Here is a 15652-nt window from a genome sequence, read left to right on the forward strand (position 1 = left end):
CTATGTAAAGAGTATCTGAAGAAACAACATACCACTGTATCAAAAAGGCACTCTAATTATTGCAAAGAGACTACATGTTTAGATGTTACCTTATCTAAAGTGAAACCTGTAAAGCGTTGCTGGAATTATTTGGACAAGAATAATTGAAACCTCCTTCAGAACAGTTAGTTCAGATTGTCTTGATTTTATTTTTCCAATTCATATTTTTCTTTTATTCCTGGAGTTTACAACTTGAGGTTCACATACATCAAATAAATAGCATGATAATCAAGGACTCAATACCCAATACACATTCATTTTGATCTGTCATTAATGTCATTGTTGCTATTATAATTGCACATTGTGAAAAGAATGAAAGCTTTTCCATAGAATTATTCACATGTATTACTTTGTAGGAATAATTGAATAGTTGACACTGCATTTTTATCATAGTAAAATATGGGATGGGTTTTCTCATTTATTCTTAAGCAATAAGAAATGTGGAGTAATCTCTCTTAGATCCCTTTATTTGAATCCTGAAAGTTTCTTCATTTTATATAGTTCACAAGTATGTGCTTTCTTTCTCACCTCTTCTTCTTCTTCTTTTTTTTTTTGGTCGGTCATGGGGCTTCAACACTGGGCCTGGGCGCTGTCCCTGCGCTCTTCAGCTCAAGGCTAGCACTCTACCGCTTGAGCCACAGCACCACTTCTGGTTTTTGAGTGGTTTATTGGAGATAAGAGTCTTATGGACTTTCCTGCCCGGGCTGGCTTTGAACCAAGATCCTCAAATCTCAGCCTCCTGAGTAGCTAGGATTGCCGGCGTGAGCCACCAGCGCCCGGCTTTTCTCACCTCTTTATAAAATGCAGAGTTAGACAATTGGCCATTCCGACAGTCAAAACCCTCTAAAATTTGGTGAGAAACCCACTCAAATGTATTTAGCTAGGTTATGTGTTATTTCTCTGTGTCATGCAATTTGTCAAGAGCTTCATCCCAGTTTTGTCTTCTATGTGGTTGACTACAAAATAGAAATTTAAACCTTATTTAGAATTAAATAATATTGATGCTGGACTAGAAAATTGAATAGCGCAAGCCTTAGTGACAAAATACTCCAAATACAGTGCCATAAATTTGAATGAATAATGACATAAATATAACAATGGAAAAGATTTGAAATGTGTCTTCACTGACTAAGAGGGCCAGCACTGTTCCTCAGTAGAAAACACATTCTAGTGAGAGTGGGTGTGTTTTCCTATTCCTCCATGTAATTTTCTTCTATGGAGCCTGTAGATGGCTTAGAAATTTGACTTAGTGATGTGAAGTCTTTCAGTGCTGCTGGCTAGCTAGCCCTGAATCATGTCATTGTTGGCACGGATGGAGGCTGAAACCATTTGCCAACTGTTCAGTGGTTTATGTATTGAAAATCTCAGTCCAGTTCTTAGAGGACAGATGGAAATGGTTGGCTCTTTGGACAGAGAGCACAATGACTCTAGATCCTTTACTTACCCACAGAGATGGCCTATCTAAGTCAGAGTGGAAAATAGCCATTGAGATTGATCCTGGGTTTTATCAGAAATGGCTTTACAAATATATCTGAGCCATCCATTTATCTCCTTTTGTAATTCATGAAACACATTTTTAAGCAGTGTATGTATTCATTAAAACAGAGACTTATTATTGCTATGTTGCTTTTCTCACAAGCACAATTTCAGTAAGTCCTCCACTCTATGTTTATTCCCATCAATATTGGTCTACCTTCTCCTATCTGCAATCTGGCAGTATGGATGCATATGATGCAAGGATCACCACAGGATCATGTCTTTCATTTTGAATAGCTCTGTCTACAAGTGTTAAATTATGGACAACTAAAAGAACAATCTGCTTTCATCTTGACTTTTTTTTGTACAAATACAGTATTTGGTTATTTGTGCAAAAACCAGGTGAAAAAATAACCCTAGATATTAGCTCTGTGACTACATATTTACAAAATTATATGACCCATGAATTGTATGTATACTGTATGTAAATAAAAAAGGAGTCCTAGCCGGGTACCAGTGGTTCACGCCTATAATCCTAGTTACTGAGGAGGCTGAGATCTGAGGATTACAGTTCAAAACCAGCCTGGGCAGGAAAGTCTGTGAGATTCTTATCTCCAATAAACCACCACAAAACTAGAAATGGCACCATGGCTCAAGTGGTAGAGTGCTCACCTTGAGCTGAAGAACTCTGGGACAGCACCCAAGCCCAGAGTTCAAGCCCCATGACCGAACCAAATAAAAAAAAAAGAAAGAAAAAAAGAAAAAGAAAAAAAAGCACATTGGTTTTCCTCAACCTGTCTCAGAAAACCAATTATTGAAATCCTCAATGTACAGAGATTTTTGCTATATTTTGTTTTTGCTTGCCAATGAGTAGTCACTAAGACATATGGGTCAAGAATTCATTAAATGTATATTGTTGGGGTTTTCCTTTTTTCCATCCAACTATATATCCTCAGGATGGCCAAATTAATGTTGCCAGCTGCTATTTTCTTAGTCACTCCCCTATAAGTACAGCTCCCTCTATTGATACGTCTGTAACCTGGTTTCTCCAGAAGGTATTTTTCCTCCTGAGACATACACAATGCATTCAACAACACCAGCATTTCATTAAAAGAATTCTCCCATTCCTTTCCTTCATATGGAAGTGTCATTAGCTGTATGAAGTTAACTCTCTGAATGTTAAGTTCTTAATCAACAAACAGTGCTTCTCCATGGAGCCTGTTTTACCAAGCATCCTTGAATCAAAACAGGCTGAATATGTAGTAGATTCAGAGCTCCACTATGGGTTGTGATCATATTTAAGAGAAACCCTTTCGTATTTATTGACTTCCCCCCCCCCTTCAATTACGGTTGTTCCGTTTCTTCTGCCACCACCTTGAGCCTTTCAGGTAAATGAAAAGTTCAATTATATGTAAAGTGACTGTTAAATCAGCAGGCCCCTTGTGGGGGTCTGGGCCTCCTCTCCCTGCTTCAGTGGCAAGTGCGCTCAATCCATTACTGTTCCTGAGGATTGTACATCCATCAGGTCGCATGTGCTGGCCAGGGTGCATCTTATAGCTTTTTACTGCATATGAGACATTGCGGGCCTGTTCTCAGGAACTGCCAGGCAGACTGGGAATCACAGTCACGGTTAATAGCAGCGAATTGCCAGCTCTTGATGGGTGGGTAGTCACTCCTTTCAGTGGTTGCCCCCTGGGGGAGAAGGTAGAAAAACAGAGGGAGGGAATTAGAGTGACTTTGCACAGTTGAGCAGGTTCATGCCGCTGGATCAGTGGCAAGCATTGGCAGGGCTCCACTCTGGGGAGGCTCACAACAACATCACAGTCTCATTTTTACCAATTGGTGCTGCTGTATCGCCAGTGGTGCACAGGGGGAGAGCAGAGGGGAGGGTGAGCGGGAGTGGTTGAGGGGGGCGGGGTGGATGGATAGAGGCAGAAGTCAAAGCTCAATTCCACAAACCAAAAATTCATGTTCAAATTGGTTAACCCACCTCAGTTAGCCCCATGCTACTAATTGTACCAAACTGGTCTTTGAAGTTCCCTGGGTGATTAAAGAGTTGGTTCACAAACTCTGCCTAACCTTAATTTTTTCAAGGTTCTTTGAGTGGCGAATGGCTTATAATAATGATTTTGACTAATACGATTTTTGACATGCAACTTTAATGCTTAACCTTAGTACAACTCCAGAGCATTTCATGTGTATTCAGCTGTAAAGAGTGATGATTTAAAGGGATAATATAAGAAAAAGGTCGTTCTAGAATGAACCTCTAACAAATTGCATAAAAGGAGCTTATTATTCCACAAGTAGAGGGATATGCAGCTTTTCTAATCATTTTTCTGCTTGGTTCAAAAAAGAACTGTTGAGACATGATTGGGAGAAGAAACAGGAAAAAAAATGAAATCGAAATCTGCGAGCAAGCAACATTCTTTTTGATGGTTATGATTTTGTTGCCACTAAAAAGACTCTCTAATAATGTGGTTATTCATCTCCTTTTTTGTTTTGGGTGAAGAATTCGCTCTAACAAGAAAATGCTCTTATTGGTTGGAGGGTTACCTCCTGGACCGGACCGGCTACCCAGCAATTTGGTTCAATATTATGACGACGAAAAGAAGACATGGAAAATACTCACAAGTAAGTGCAATTGTTTATTTACTTTCCTATTTATCTAAGGCTACCAGCTCTCTTGATGAATTTGATAATATGGTTAATCAAATCAGACATTTTATTGCTGTGCTAGCTTTTAGAGTTTTGTTTATGTGTCAGGGGCATTTAGAGTAAAAGCCCAAATTAACATGGCATGAGAATGCTGGTCAGTTTGGTGGTTGAATGGGCTTGATAATACTGGCCTAAAAATAACTGTGCTGGTTTATGTGTCTGAATGTATTGAAATGGATAGGGGAGGAACTGGGTGATTAAAGATGATCCCTAAAATCATTCACTTTTGTGTTGTTGATAGGAAAATGAAGGGTTGTTTACTAGCACTGTTAAGTTTTCTCACATTAAAATGGTTGTATAGTTCATTGACTCTGTAATGAACATTTATTTTGGTATTTAGGTATTTTTCTTCATTAATCTATAGTCTGGAGGGGATGGGGTTCTTGGGGAGCTGACTCCTTATACTACTTCACAGCTTGGATGAACAGATATATTTGTGGTCTGTCCCAGCTGCCTTAAATTGTGCTTGCAAAACTTTCAGCTATTTTCCTCCTCCCCTTCTCCCCTTAAAGGGTGATTGTGTTTTACAGCGAACCTCTTGCCTTGGGCACTCAGATTTGGAACTTAGTGTTTTATCGGTTATGATTCCCAATCTGACTCAGTCATGGAATCAAAAATCATCGTTTCCTAAGTGCAGCAAGCTGTGTGCACCAGTCCCCTCATGGGCACAGTGGCTGCACTGGTCAATAAAACTAAATTTTAACTGTCAAAATGGCCCAGAGCTGTATAGATAAAATAATAAATGAGCAATTTTGATCCATAAATCAAAGCCATACATTGAAAACCAACAAGAGTTGAAAGTTAGATTTTTTTCCCCACTGCATGTGTCTTTTAAGCAGTTTTATATTTTGGCAGATTGTTGTTCTTTTTAAAATTATTTTTCCCTGAAATATCTTTAAAATAATGGAAACAAGACATGAGTTTGCACATCAGAGCAGAAGAAGAGCAAAGACTTGTGAGGTGGTACTTGAAATGATACATTTAGGAGCTGGCTTAGCCCAGCAAAACCTGAAGTAACAATGTCCATGCACTGCATCGAGAGGACTCCCTGGATGCCACTATCCATGCTTGCAGTGAAGGAGTAGAGAAATCCACACAGTGAGATTAAGGAAGAGGAAGATAGAAAAAAATAAGTTAAAGATATCTTAAAATGGGGCTGGGAAGGTGGCTCAGTGTTAGAGTGCTTGCCTTGCATGCCTGAGGCCGTGGGTTCGATTCCTCAGCACCACATAAGCAAAAAGAAAAAAGCCGGGAGTGGCGCTGTGGCTCAAGTGGTAGAGCGCTAGCCTTGAGCTGAAGAGCTCAGGGACAGCGCCCAGGCCCAAAGTTCAGACCCCATGACCGGACCAAAAAAAAAAAAAAAAAGATATCTTAAAATGTTTTATTCTCTGTTTGATGAACATATCATCTATAGTGATTTAAATACCTAAGTGAATAATCAAGTTGTATCTTAAAGATTTTTCAGAAACTAGAGCTAAAATAAAACTAAAGAATCAATTATTTGATAATTGATCATTTTGGAAAGCCTACATAAAGTGATCCATGGAAGAAGGGAAAGAAGACAAAAGATCTCCAAGAGAAAAGTAGGAAGAACATAGGAACAGGAAGATTGTAAACACAACTAATAAATGGTAGTCATTGACAAATCTACCTACTTTTCCAAATAGCTAATGTTGCAACCAATTAGCTATTTATTGAAATCCTACAGTAAAGGCCAAAAGACTGATTAAAGCATTATGAACAATACCTATAGAAAGTCTTGTGTTCAGTTTAAACCTTGCTCAGAGAGAGGTTAACCATCAAACATCATTCAGAAGTGCTAAGCTAATTTGACAAGGAGGTAAAAATCACAGGCAAAGGAAAGAGAGACAGTCTTCCTAGCTTGAGGTCTGCTTATTTATTGAATGACTGTTTTCATGCAAAAGTTGACTAGCAGTCTTCTAACACCTGAGATTGGTTATGCTGAACCTTAGAATACTCTATAGACTTATCATGAGCAAATGTCTCTCGAGGAGTCTCATAGGTAAACATCTATTTCAAAGATAATATTCCACAGGCAGAAACACATGGGTTTCCCTGATAAGGGAGCTACACTATTTATACACATTGTATAACAAAGGAAAATGATTTTGGAAACACTTTAGAAGGAGTACACTTAGAGTTTTTGTGAGGTTTCTGAAGGGAGGTGATCTTTGCTCATGTAAAGGATTAAGTATGGTGTTACAACAAATATTTTAAATAAGACTGTATATAGAGAAAAAATAACATTGAATACAATGAGGGAGTAATTGTGTCCATATAGTCTTAATTTAAAAAACTCAATGGTTGAGAAGGTAGCTCAGTAACAAAGTGCTTATCTAATATGCACTAGGCTCTGCGTTGGATCTCCAGCACACACGTAGTCAACCAACCTATAGTGTGTTTTATCCAAACAACAAAGGGAACAATTATTGTAACTGAAAAGTCTATCTTGGTAGCACACTGGCCCAGACTTCATAATTTTTTATTAACTTTAAGAGTTCCACAAAGAAGTTGCCATTTAATAAAGCAGTTTGTGAATACAATGCTGCTTCTTGATCAATATCACCCCTGTCAACATTTTCACCCATCCCTCCCTAATCCACCCTTTCCCTCACTCTTGTTAATTTGTGAATTCTTGATTGCATTAACTCCCTCTTTCTCTTCTCCATTGTACCTTCCTTTTTGGAAGAAGCATCTGATATAGCATTATAGAAATGATGTTTAGGAGGGGAACAGAAATAACAAAATGCTGAAACAAGGATACAGGTGGACCCATTGTAACAATGAGACGTACAAGACATTATGTTGAAAAGGAACTTTACAACTTCAGGAGGGGAGTAGGAGTTGGGGAGGGAGGGAAGGAATAGGAGGGGAAAACAAAGGAGGGGGTAACAATGCTTGATAGGAAATGTACTCATTACCTTACTCATGTAAATGTTACCCCTCTGTATAGTATCTTTACAATAAAAACATAAAAAAAGAAATTATGTTAAGTATACTAACAGAGTTTCTAAATCTCTGTCAAAATATATTGAGAAATAACATAAAAACAACTGTAAAATCCTCTTGCAAGTGTGAAGTGTTAGGTAATAAGAATAAAATGAAGCATTGCTATTTCCTTGCCTGTTAATAACAAAGGGGAATTTAGGTACATTATTCATTTTTGTTGTATAGTGTTATTTCTCTTGCATTTCTCAATTCTGTACCTGTCTCCTGTTTCATTCTTAACTTACTAGAAAGCAGTACAGGCTGGCTATCTAGTCCAAGTGTATTGTTTTTGTCTTTTACCATCCAGTAGATTTATAGGCACTTTCTAGTTGCAACAAATGAAGGAAACCATGGGACCTATGTTTCTTTGGCTCTGACTTACTTCACTTAATATAATTTTTTTCCAAGTCTTTCCATTTCCTTATGAATGGTACAATATCATTCTTTCTGACAGAAGTATACAATCCATTGTATATGTATACCACATTTTTTTTGGGTGGGGGGGTCCAGTTGTGGGGCCTGAACTCTGGGCCTGGGCACTGTCCCTCAGCTCTTCAGCTCAAGGCTAACGCTCTACCACTTGAGCCACAGCACTGCTTCTGGCTTTTTTCTTTTTGCTTATGTGGTGCTGAGGAATTGAACCCAGGACCTCATGCATGCAAGGCAAGCGCTCTACCACTGAGCCACCTTCCCAGCCCTGTATACCACATTCTCTTGATATATTTGTTTGCTAAGGGATATCTGGGTTGATTCCTTCCACATGTTGGCTATGGTAAACAGTGCTGTAATGTACATGGCTGTGCTGGTAGCTTTAGTGTGGCCTTGTTTAGACATTAACACAATGAGACCAAAGGAAGATATTCTTAGGAGAGGATCACAAAGGTTCAGTAGGTATGGACATATGATCATATAAAATGATGTTTATAGAAATGAACTCCAGGAAATGGAAACAAGGAGTTTTATGTTATTTTGCTTCGTGTATGTGTGTGTGTGTGTGTGTGTGTGCGCGCGCGCGTGTGTGTGTGTGTGTGTGTGTGTGTGTGTGTGTGTGTGTTTTCCTTTGTCACTGTTTTTGATTTCTCTACCCTTTGTCTTATATGTAGGTTTATATGTTTTGGGGAGGGTAAGAGGGAGCACAGAAATGGTAAAAAGGATTAACAAATGCAGCAGTGATATTCACTAGACACTATGCTGATAATGAACTATAAACTTCTGGGGGGAAAGTGGGTTGGGAAAAATGCTAGAAAAATGAAGGAAGAGGAGACACTTCAAAAAGAAATATGCTCATTACCTCACTTATATAGCTGTAACCTCTTTGTACATCATCTCTACAATAAACATAAAAAAGAAAATACATAGTGGAATTCACACAGATCATGGAGCAATAAAATTTTTCATATTTGAAATAAAAAGAAAGCAGTACAGGAGACGTGAATACTAAAGCAGCCAATGCAGAAAAAAAAAGTAGCTGAATTCTTAACACAAGATTAAAAAATTTTGCTAGCAATTGTGCACTTTTAATAACAGATTCCACATATAGCCAAGTTTTATGAAGTCCATATGTGGAAGTACTTTACTTCCTTTGCTCTGGAACAGCACTGAAGAGATCACTGTTGTATTCAGCTTCTTCACTGGTAGGTGAAGGTAGTTCCCAGGAACTAGCAGCTTCCTTTTTCCTGTATTTTACATAAGAGATCCTATTTATTAAGTGCTTCTCTGTTGATTTCTTTGATTAATGGCAGGACAAGGACTTCACAGCCCTTTCCTGTTACAACGATAACTTCACCTTATCAACAGTAGATGAAAATTCTATTGCTTAGCTAGATAGGCTTATCATTTCTTTTGACCACTGAAGTTCATTTTCTAGAAGCATTAGAACTGTTTTTCCTTCCTCATCCATACATTGGTAGCAACTCTTTCCTCAACTTTGTAATGTAAGGATGTGGGGCCTTTGATTTCTCAATCATAGAAAATGAATGGAGCTGCTACATAGTGATTTCCCAGGTTATATTCCCAGTGGAGGACACTTAACTTGATACCATTACATAGGAAGAGCCCTGGGGATGGTCGGTATCAATTTCTTTTGTTTTTAATATTTTTATATTATGTTAAGTAAGTATACAAAGGAGTCTCAATTCAACCTGTCTATTTATAAGTACAATGCATCTTGGTCAGCTTCCTTCATTCTCCCTGATCTGTCCTAACCCTCCCATCTCCTCAAATTACCTGGTTCCATATTCAATTTCTTTTAAAGGGGAAATAACAAACCTTTACATTAACACATTAGATTGGAATTCTTGCCTTGGATTTTCTGTGTCTTGATTTCAGCCTGTTTCTGTTCTTTGAAAATATATTGAGAGTAAAATAAAGTTATTAAAAAACTCTTAAACATTTCTTATGTTTATCTGTTGTTGAGAAAGAAAAGGTAAGTTGAATCAAGGTTTTCCAAAAGTGATTGTCTTTTTTTTTATTGTGAAAATAATGTACAGAGGGGTTACAATTACATGGGCAAAATAATGAGTACATTTCTTATCAAGCATTGTCACCTCCTCCTTTGTTTCCCCTTCCCATCTCTTCCCATCCTCCCCCCTCCCACCCCACCCAACCCTCCTGTGATTGTCTTTATTTATAGTAATTTTATTACCATGGATTGAAACCTGCAAATTGTTTAGTGTAATTTAATTTTTTGGCAGATAGGTGAAGTTGGTAGACAGTACATTCCACATTGCAGAATGTATATTAGTAGCAGAAAACTTACCTAGCAAGAAAAGGAATAGAAATAAAAACATGGAAAGAAAGGAAGGGAGGAATGAAGAAAGGAAGGAAGGAAGGAAGGAAGGAAGGAAGGAAGGAAGGAAGGAAGGAAGGAAGGAAGGAAGGAAGGAAGAAAAGGAGGAAGGAAGGAAGGAAGGAAGGAAGGAAGGAAGGAAGGAAGGAAGGAAAGAAGGAAGGAAGGAAGGAAGGAAGGAAGGAAGGAAAGAAAGAATTTTGAGTGGAGATACCATTCTAATTTTTGTTTTTGGTGTTAGTGAAAACATAGTGACCTAAAGATTTTATGCAATAGCATAACAGTTGCTGTCTTTTAGCCTGGAACCTTTTGTTTCAGTTCATGGAGCAATTGTTTCCATGACTTTGGGCAAACAGAAGGAAAAATTGTGTCTTGACTTTAAATACGTTAGCATCTAATTTTACCTTCAATGAGCTCAATTCTAATTTGAAATACATGGCTGCACATTGCTATATATCTTGAATTATTTGCTACTGAGTATTCATGCACCAGTGCAGTAGTGGATTTTTCATAGATTTTTAAAAAAAAAAAATTATATGTGGTGGTCATTCCAAGTACTGTATGTCAACTAAGGTGGATGCCTAGAAAAAGCACTTGACTTCATGTGGCCATCTCTCATTTACTTCTGGTTGATATTTCCCTTGAATATAGTAATTGTTTCTTCTCCAGAGGACAGTATGTATGTAAATAATTCCAATGCCTCTTTTGGATACAATTATTGGTGTTTAATACTGAAAGTGGCCTATAGGAGGTAGGAGTCATAAAGACAGCTTAAATTTGAGCTCCTAGTCAGACAGCACACTAAATCTGGCAAATCCTTAAATGTAAATCCTGAAAAAATGATCTTCTCTAGTGTTCTCATTTGGGGAACTAATTTCATTTACTCAGCAAATATACTTGGTACCTCCCCGCCCCCTGCAATGCGCCCCCCCCAGTCCTGGGATTTGAATGCTGTGCCTATGTGCTATTCCTGGATTCTTTTTGCTCAAGGCTAGCACTCTACCACTTGAGCCACTGCACCACTTTGGACTTTTGATGTGGTTAATTGGAGATAAAAGTCTTACAGACTTTCCTGCCCAAGCTGGCTTCAAACTGCAATCCTCAGATCTCACTCTCGTGAGTAGCTAGGATTATAGATGTGCACCACTGGGTGCCCAGATACACTTGGTATCTTCTGTGTCACAAAGGATACAACTCTGAGTTAAACATTACCATTTCCCCAATGAGTTAGAATTCCATGGGGAAAATCAGCATTAATCAAAAACCCCACTAGCAATGAAATGTGGCAGTGCTCTGAAGGAAAGGTAGAAAGTATAGACAATCTGGAAGTGGAGAGGACTGAGCTCACTTAGAAATCTAGCTTAGAATATCACCACCAAAGATGTTGCATTTGAACTGACAATTAAAGGAAAAATAGGACTTAGGCAGAGGCTCAGGTGAAGGTAGTTAGTTAACAATATTGTTAGTTAACAATAAGTGCAAAGACCTTGCCAGAAAAAGAAAAGAAAGAAAGAAAGAAAGAAAGAAAGAAAGAAAGAAAGAAAGAAAGAAAGAAAGAAAGAAAGAAAGAAAGAAAGAAGAGAGAGGGGAAGGGAGGGAAGGAGAGAGAAAGGGAGGAAGGAAGGAAGGAAGGAAGGAAGGAAGGAAGGAAGGAAGGAAGGAAGGAAGGAAGGAAGGAAGGAAGGAAGGAAAGGAAGGAAGGAAGAAGGAAACTGCATGGCCAAATTCATATTGAGGTAGGAGAGAAGAGATATGATTAAAGATCTTAGCCAGAACACTAGTCATATAGGAGTTCTGTGGTTAGTTCATAACTTGCATTTTTACTTTGAGAGAAAAAAGAAGTGTTATATGTGTGTGGGTGTATATATTACATGTACATATATGTATATGCATATATATGCACACACATAAACACAACCAGAATAAATTATACAAGTCTATTGAATTATTATAAATAAATTGCTTTCATCAACAAAGAAGTAATTTTCATTGTTCATTAAAAAAAAAAGGAATAGGCTGAGCCCAAGTGGTTCACACCTATAATTCTAGCTACTCTGACATCTGAGGAATGTAGTTCAAAGCCAACCTGGTACCAGAAAAAAAAATAAGCACATACACATGGAAATGGTTTTTCTTTTAATGATAACAAAAAGAAATAACAAGCTAGTTTTGGTGAATGCTTATTTTATTTAAATATCTTTATCAAACATTAGAAATAATTATAGCAAAGTTCAAACAAGTAAACTACCCATGAGATGAGATGTCTTAGTGGTATCATTAACTGAAACTACCTTTGGTGAGCATTCCGCATGTTAGAATTTGGAGCTTTGTGTATCAGACACAAATGACTCTGTTCCTGGGAATGGGTGTTCACATAGCCACACCTTCATATTCATTAGGGCCCTGGCCATATCAAGCTGGCATTAAGGTTTCCTTTGTATGGGACAAGGAGGACAAGTAGCTACTTCCTCAGCTGTATGCCTGAATGTCAAAACGATTTGGCTCCTTACAGTGCTTTCTGATTATTAATCCTACTGGCATGCCTTGTTTGGTTTTTAAGTCTTAATTTATTAAGGAGAAAAAAATTAAGACCGAATTCCCGTTATGTAGCTAGAACAATAATCATTGTGAGCTTCAAAGACTAAAATGTTCCCACATTTTTATGTGGAGCACTGCAAAGCACTTTCAGAAAACCCTACTGGTAAGGCAATGATGTATCACTTTCACTTTCATTATATGTTTTTAATCAGAGCGTGACTTCACACTAGACAAAGCGATGCTTTATGCATGGTCTCACTTGTTTTTGCTAAAATCTTGTGACATGATTAATTTTACTTTAATGCTTTTGTCTTGTTGTAATGGTAAGGACGATGGGTATAAACCAGGCAAAAATACATGCTTTTCTATTATAATGCCTCTGAGCATTAAAAATATCTTAGATGAAAGGGGAAAAAAATCACAGGAGACTGGTCTGACTGGAATTAAATTTCTTGCTACCTGAACACAGAGTACATGAGATTTAAAAAAAATGATTCAGTCATTGTTTTTAGTTTTATTTTTGGTATTTTTATAGCAATTTATTCATCTGTATGATTAGATTTGAAGAGGAGGAGAGAGATCGTAGCTCATGGATTTCTTGATTTCATTTGTTGCTCTGCAGCATTTACCTCCTTCACACTGTTAAGAGACCAAAATATTAACCAATGCTGTACCAGATATATTTCCATCAGGCATATATGTTACCTTTAAAAAAAAGCTATTCCTTTTCCATGTGATGCTTGACCTTGGGAATAATTTACAACTGTAAAGATCTAAAAAGAATTACGTACCCATTACCTTACTCATGTAACTGTAACCCCTCTGTACAGCATCTTCACAATAAAGTAAAATTAAAAATAAATAAATACAAAGAATTACATAGAATAAAGATCCTTTGTCTATTTTACAGAAAAGCAGTCACATATATGACTTTAAGAAGAAAGCAATAAGCTATTCAACAAGTGAGACCCCATCTTGTGAGCACTGCCAACCTTCAGTTCTGCCATAATCACTCTTTCTTCTTCGTTCAGTGAATTTTACAGAGTACTAGGACAGGCTCCTGTAATCTTGTTTACTCAGGAGGCTGAGCTCTGAGAATCCCAGTTCGAAGCCAGCCCAGGCAAACAAATCCCAAATGCTCTCATCTCTAATTAACTAGCAAAAAGCCAGAAGTAGAGGTATGGTTCAAGTGACAGAGGGCCACACTTGATCAAAAAACTAAGCAAGAACGTGAGGCCCTGAATTCAAACCCCACTACTAACACTGTTGCACACAAATGTATGGACTTGCTTATCTGTATCACAAGAATACTGCATCTTCCTTTCTTCCACATATCCTGTCTGCTTGCTTCAGTTGCCTCCTACATCCTGTTAGAGTATATCATGTAGCACTCTCAAATAGCACTTTATTCTCTATCTGTGCAGTTCTATATGGTATCCACATGTGTCTACTGAACACTTCAAAGGAGACTAAGATGACTGAGAAACTGAATTTCTAATTTCGTTTTGCTTACAGAATTAGATTTTAAATCTTCTACCATAGCAAGTGGCTTTTGTAGCAGCAGCATGGCTCTTAGTATGGAGCATACTACTTCCACTGGGCCAAACCTTTTTCTTTAGAGGCAAGTTAAGAACAAATAAATGACCCTTAAGACATTCTAAATTCAAAGAATATAAAATGAATCGCACACGAGACTTGGCCTGAGTGTGAGACTTGCAGCTTTTGGTTTCTCATTCTTTCTTCCTACTGACCTGATGGATTTATTTCCTAAGAGTGCCATAATAATGTATCACAAACTAGATGGGTCAAAACAATGAAAACTTGATTTCTCACTGTTCTCAAAGCTGGAGGACTGCAGTCAAGTTGTCAGCAGGACAATATTCTCTCCCAAAAGAGGGGAAAATCCTTCATTACCTCTTTCTAGCTTCTGCTAGCTCTTGGCAATTTTTGGTGTTCCATGGCTTACACTTCCATCATTTCAATCTATATCTATCTTCACAGAGATTTATTTCTTATGTCACTCCCTTATCTAAATGTTTTACTGTTTTATTCTTGATTGTTAGGGCCTACCCTAATTCAGTAGGAAATCTTCAGCTGCAAAGACCCTATTTCAAACAACATCACATTGAGAGATACTAGAGGGTAAGGGTTTTTGACCTTCCTTTTCTTGGAAATATAATCAACTCAGTATATCTAATGTATAAGGAGAAAATGAATTGTGAAGTTCTAGGCACTTCACTTACATTTGTTCATTCAATATTCACAATAGCTCTTTACAATACACATTGTTATTACTTCTACTTATGAAGTATGAATGGAAACAGAGACATGAAGTCATTTTTGCAAGGTAAATGGCTGAGCCACAATGGATACCAAATAATGCTCCAGAGCCTACATTTTGCTGCTTCTCATTACTCTAGTAAGAGCAGAGTGAATGTTGTAAGAAGAATTAGAGGAAAAGCAAGGCTAGATGAGCTACTTCAGCATTTTATGCAGAAGAAAATTGCATGTGCTCTGTGCAAGTAGAATTACTGATTTTGCACATAAGCATACTTATATACTGAATCTTCCAGTGCCTCTTTTGTTATTACTTGGAGATTGACGAAAGAATATAGTATTTTCTGAAGAAAGGTGTTTTAGAATGAATGAATGATCTATTTTCTGTGTGAAATTTTTCATTGGAAAACTCTTAAGGTCTATATTTTAACTAAGATGGCTGGGTACCAGTGGCTCCCACTTGTAATCCTAGCTATTCAGGAGTCTGAGATCTGAGGCCAGTGAAGGCATGAAAGTCTATGAGACTCTCATTGCCAATTAAGCACCAAAAAGCCAGAAGTGGTGTCGTGGGTCAAATGATAGAATGTTATCTTTAAGCATAAAAGCTCAAGGACAGAATCCAGGACCTGACTTCAAGCCCCAGGACCAGTACAACAAACAAACAAGTAAATAAATAAATAAAGCTCTGCATTTATGTTTCCTACTGTCTCAGGCAGTACTAGTGACATAAAAGTATTCCTGTCTGAAACAAGATCTCCAATCTCTGATGCCTGCTCATTCATAAATTTGTTTGAAGTTTTTCATTACTAT

The 15652-nt window shown here is 37.6% G+C and overlaps 1 protein-coding gene across 2 annotated transcripts in view; it reads left to right on the top strand.

Annotated features, from left to right (window-relative positions):
• The window catches only part of Klhl14 (kelch like family member 14), a 95541-nt gene that overhangs the window by 27057 nt on the left and 52832 nt on the right, over window positions 1–15652 (top strand). For both annotated transcript variants that reach the window (XM_070029369.1, XM_070029370.1), the window contains one exon: window positions 4025–4146. In XM_070029369.1, the coding sequence (XP_069885470.1) occupies window positions 4025–4146 (122 nt within the window). The remainder of the gene's footprint in view (window positions 1–4024; window positions 4147–15652) is intronic.

This window comes from Dipodomys merriami, unplaced genomic scaffold, assembly GCF_024711535.1.
Source record: "Dipodomys merriami isolate MVZ:Mamm:240054 unplaced genomic scaffold, mDipMer1.0.p SCAF_2, whole genome shotgun sequence".
Taxonomy (NCBI): Eukaryota; Metazoa; Chordata; class Mammalia; order Rodentia; family Heteromyidae; genus Dipodomys; species Dipodomys merriami.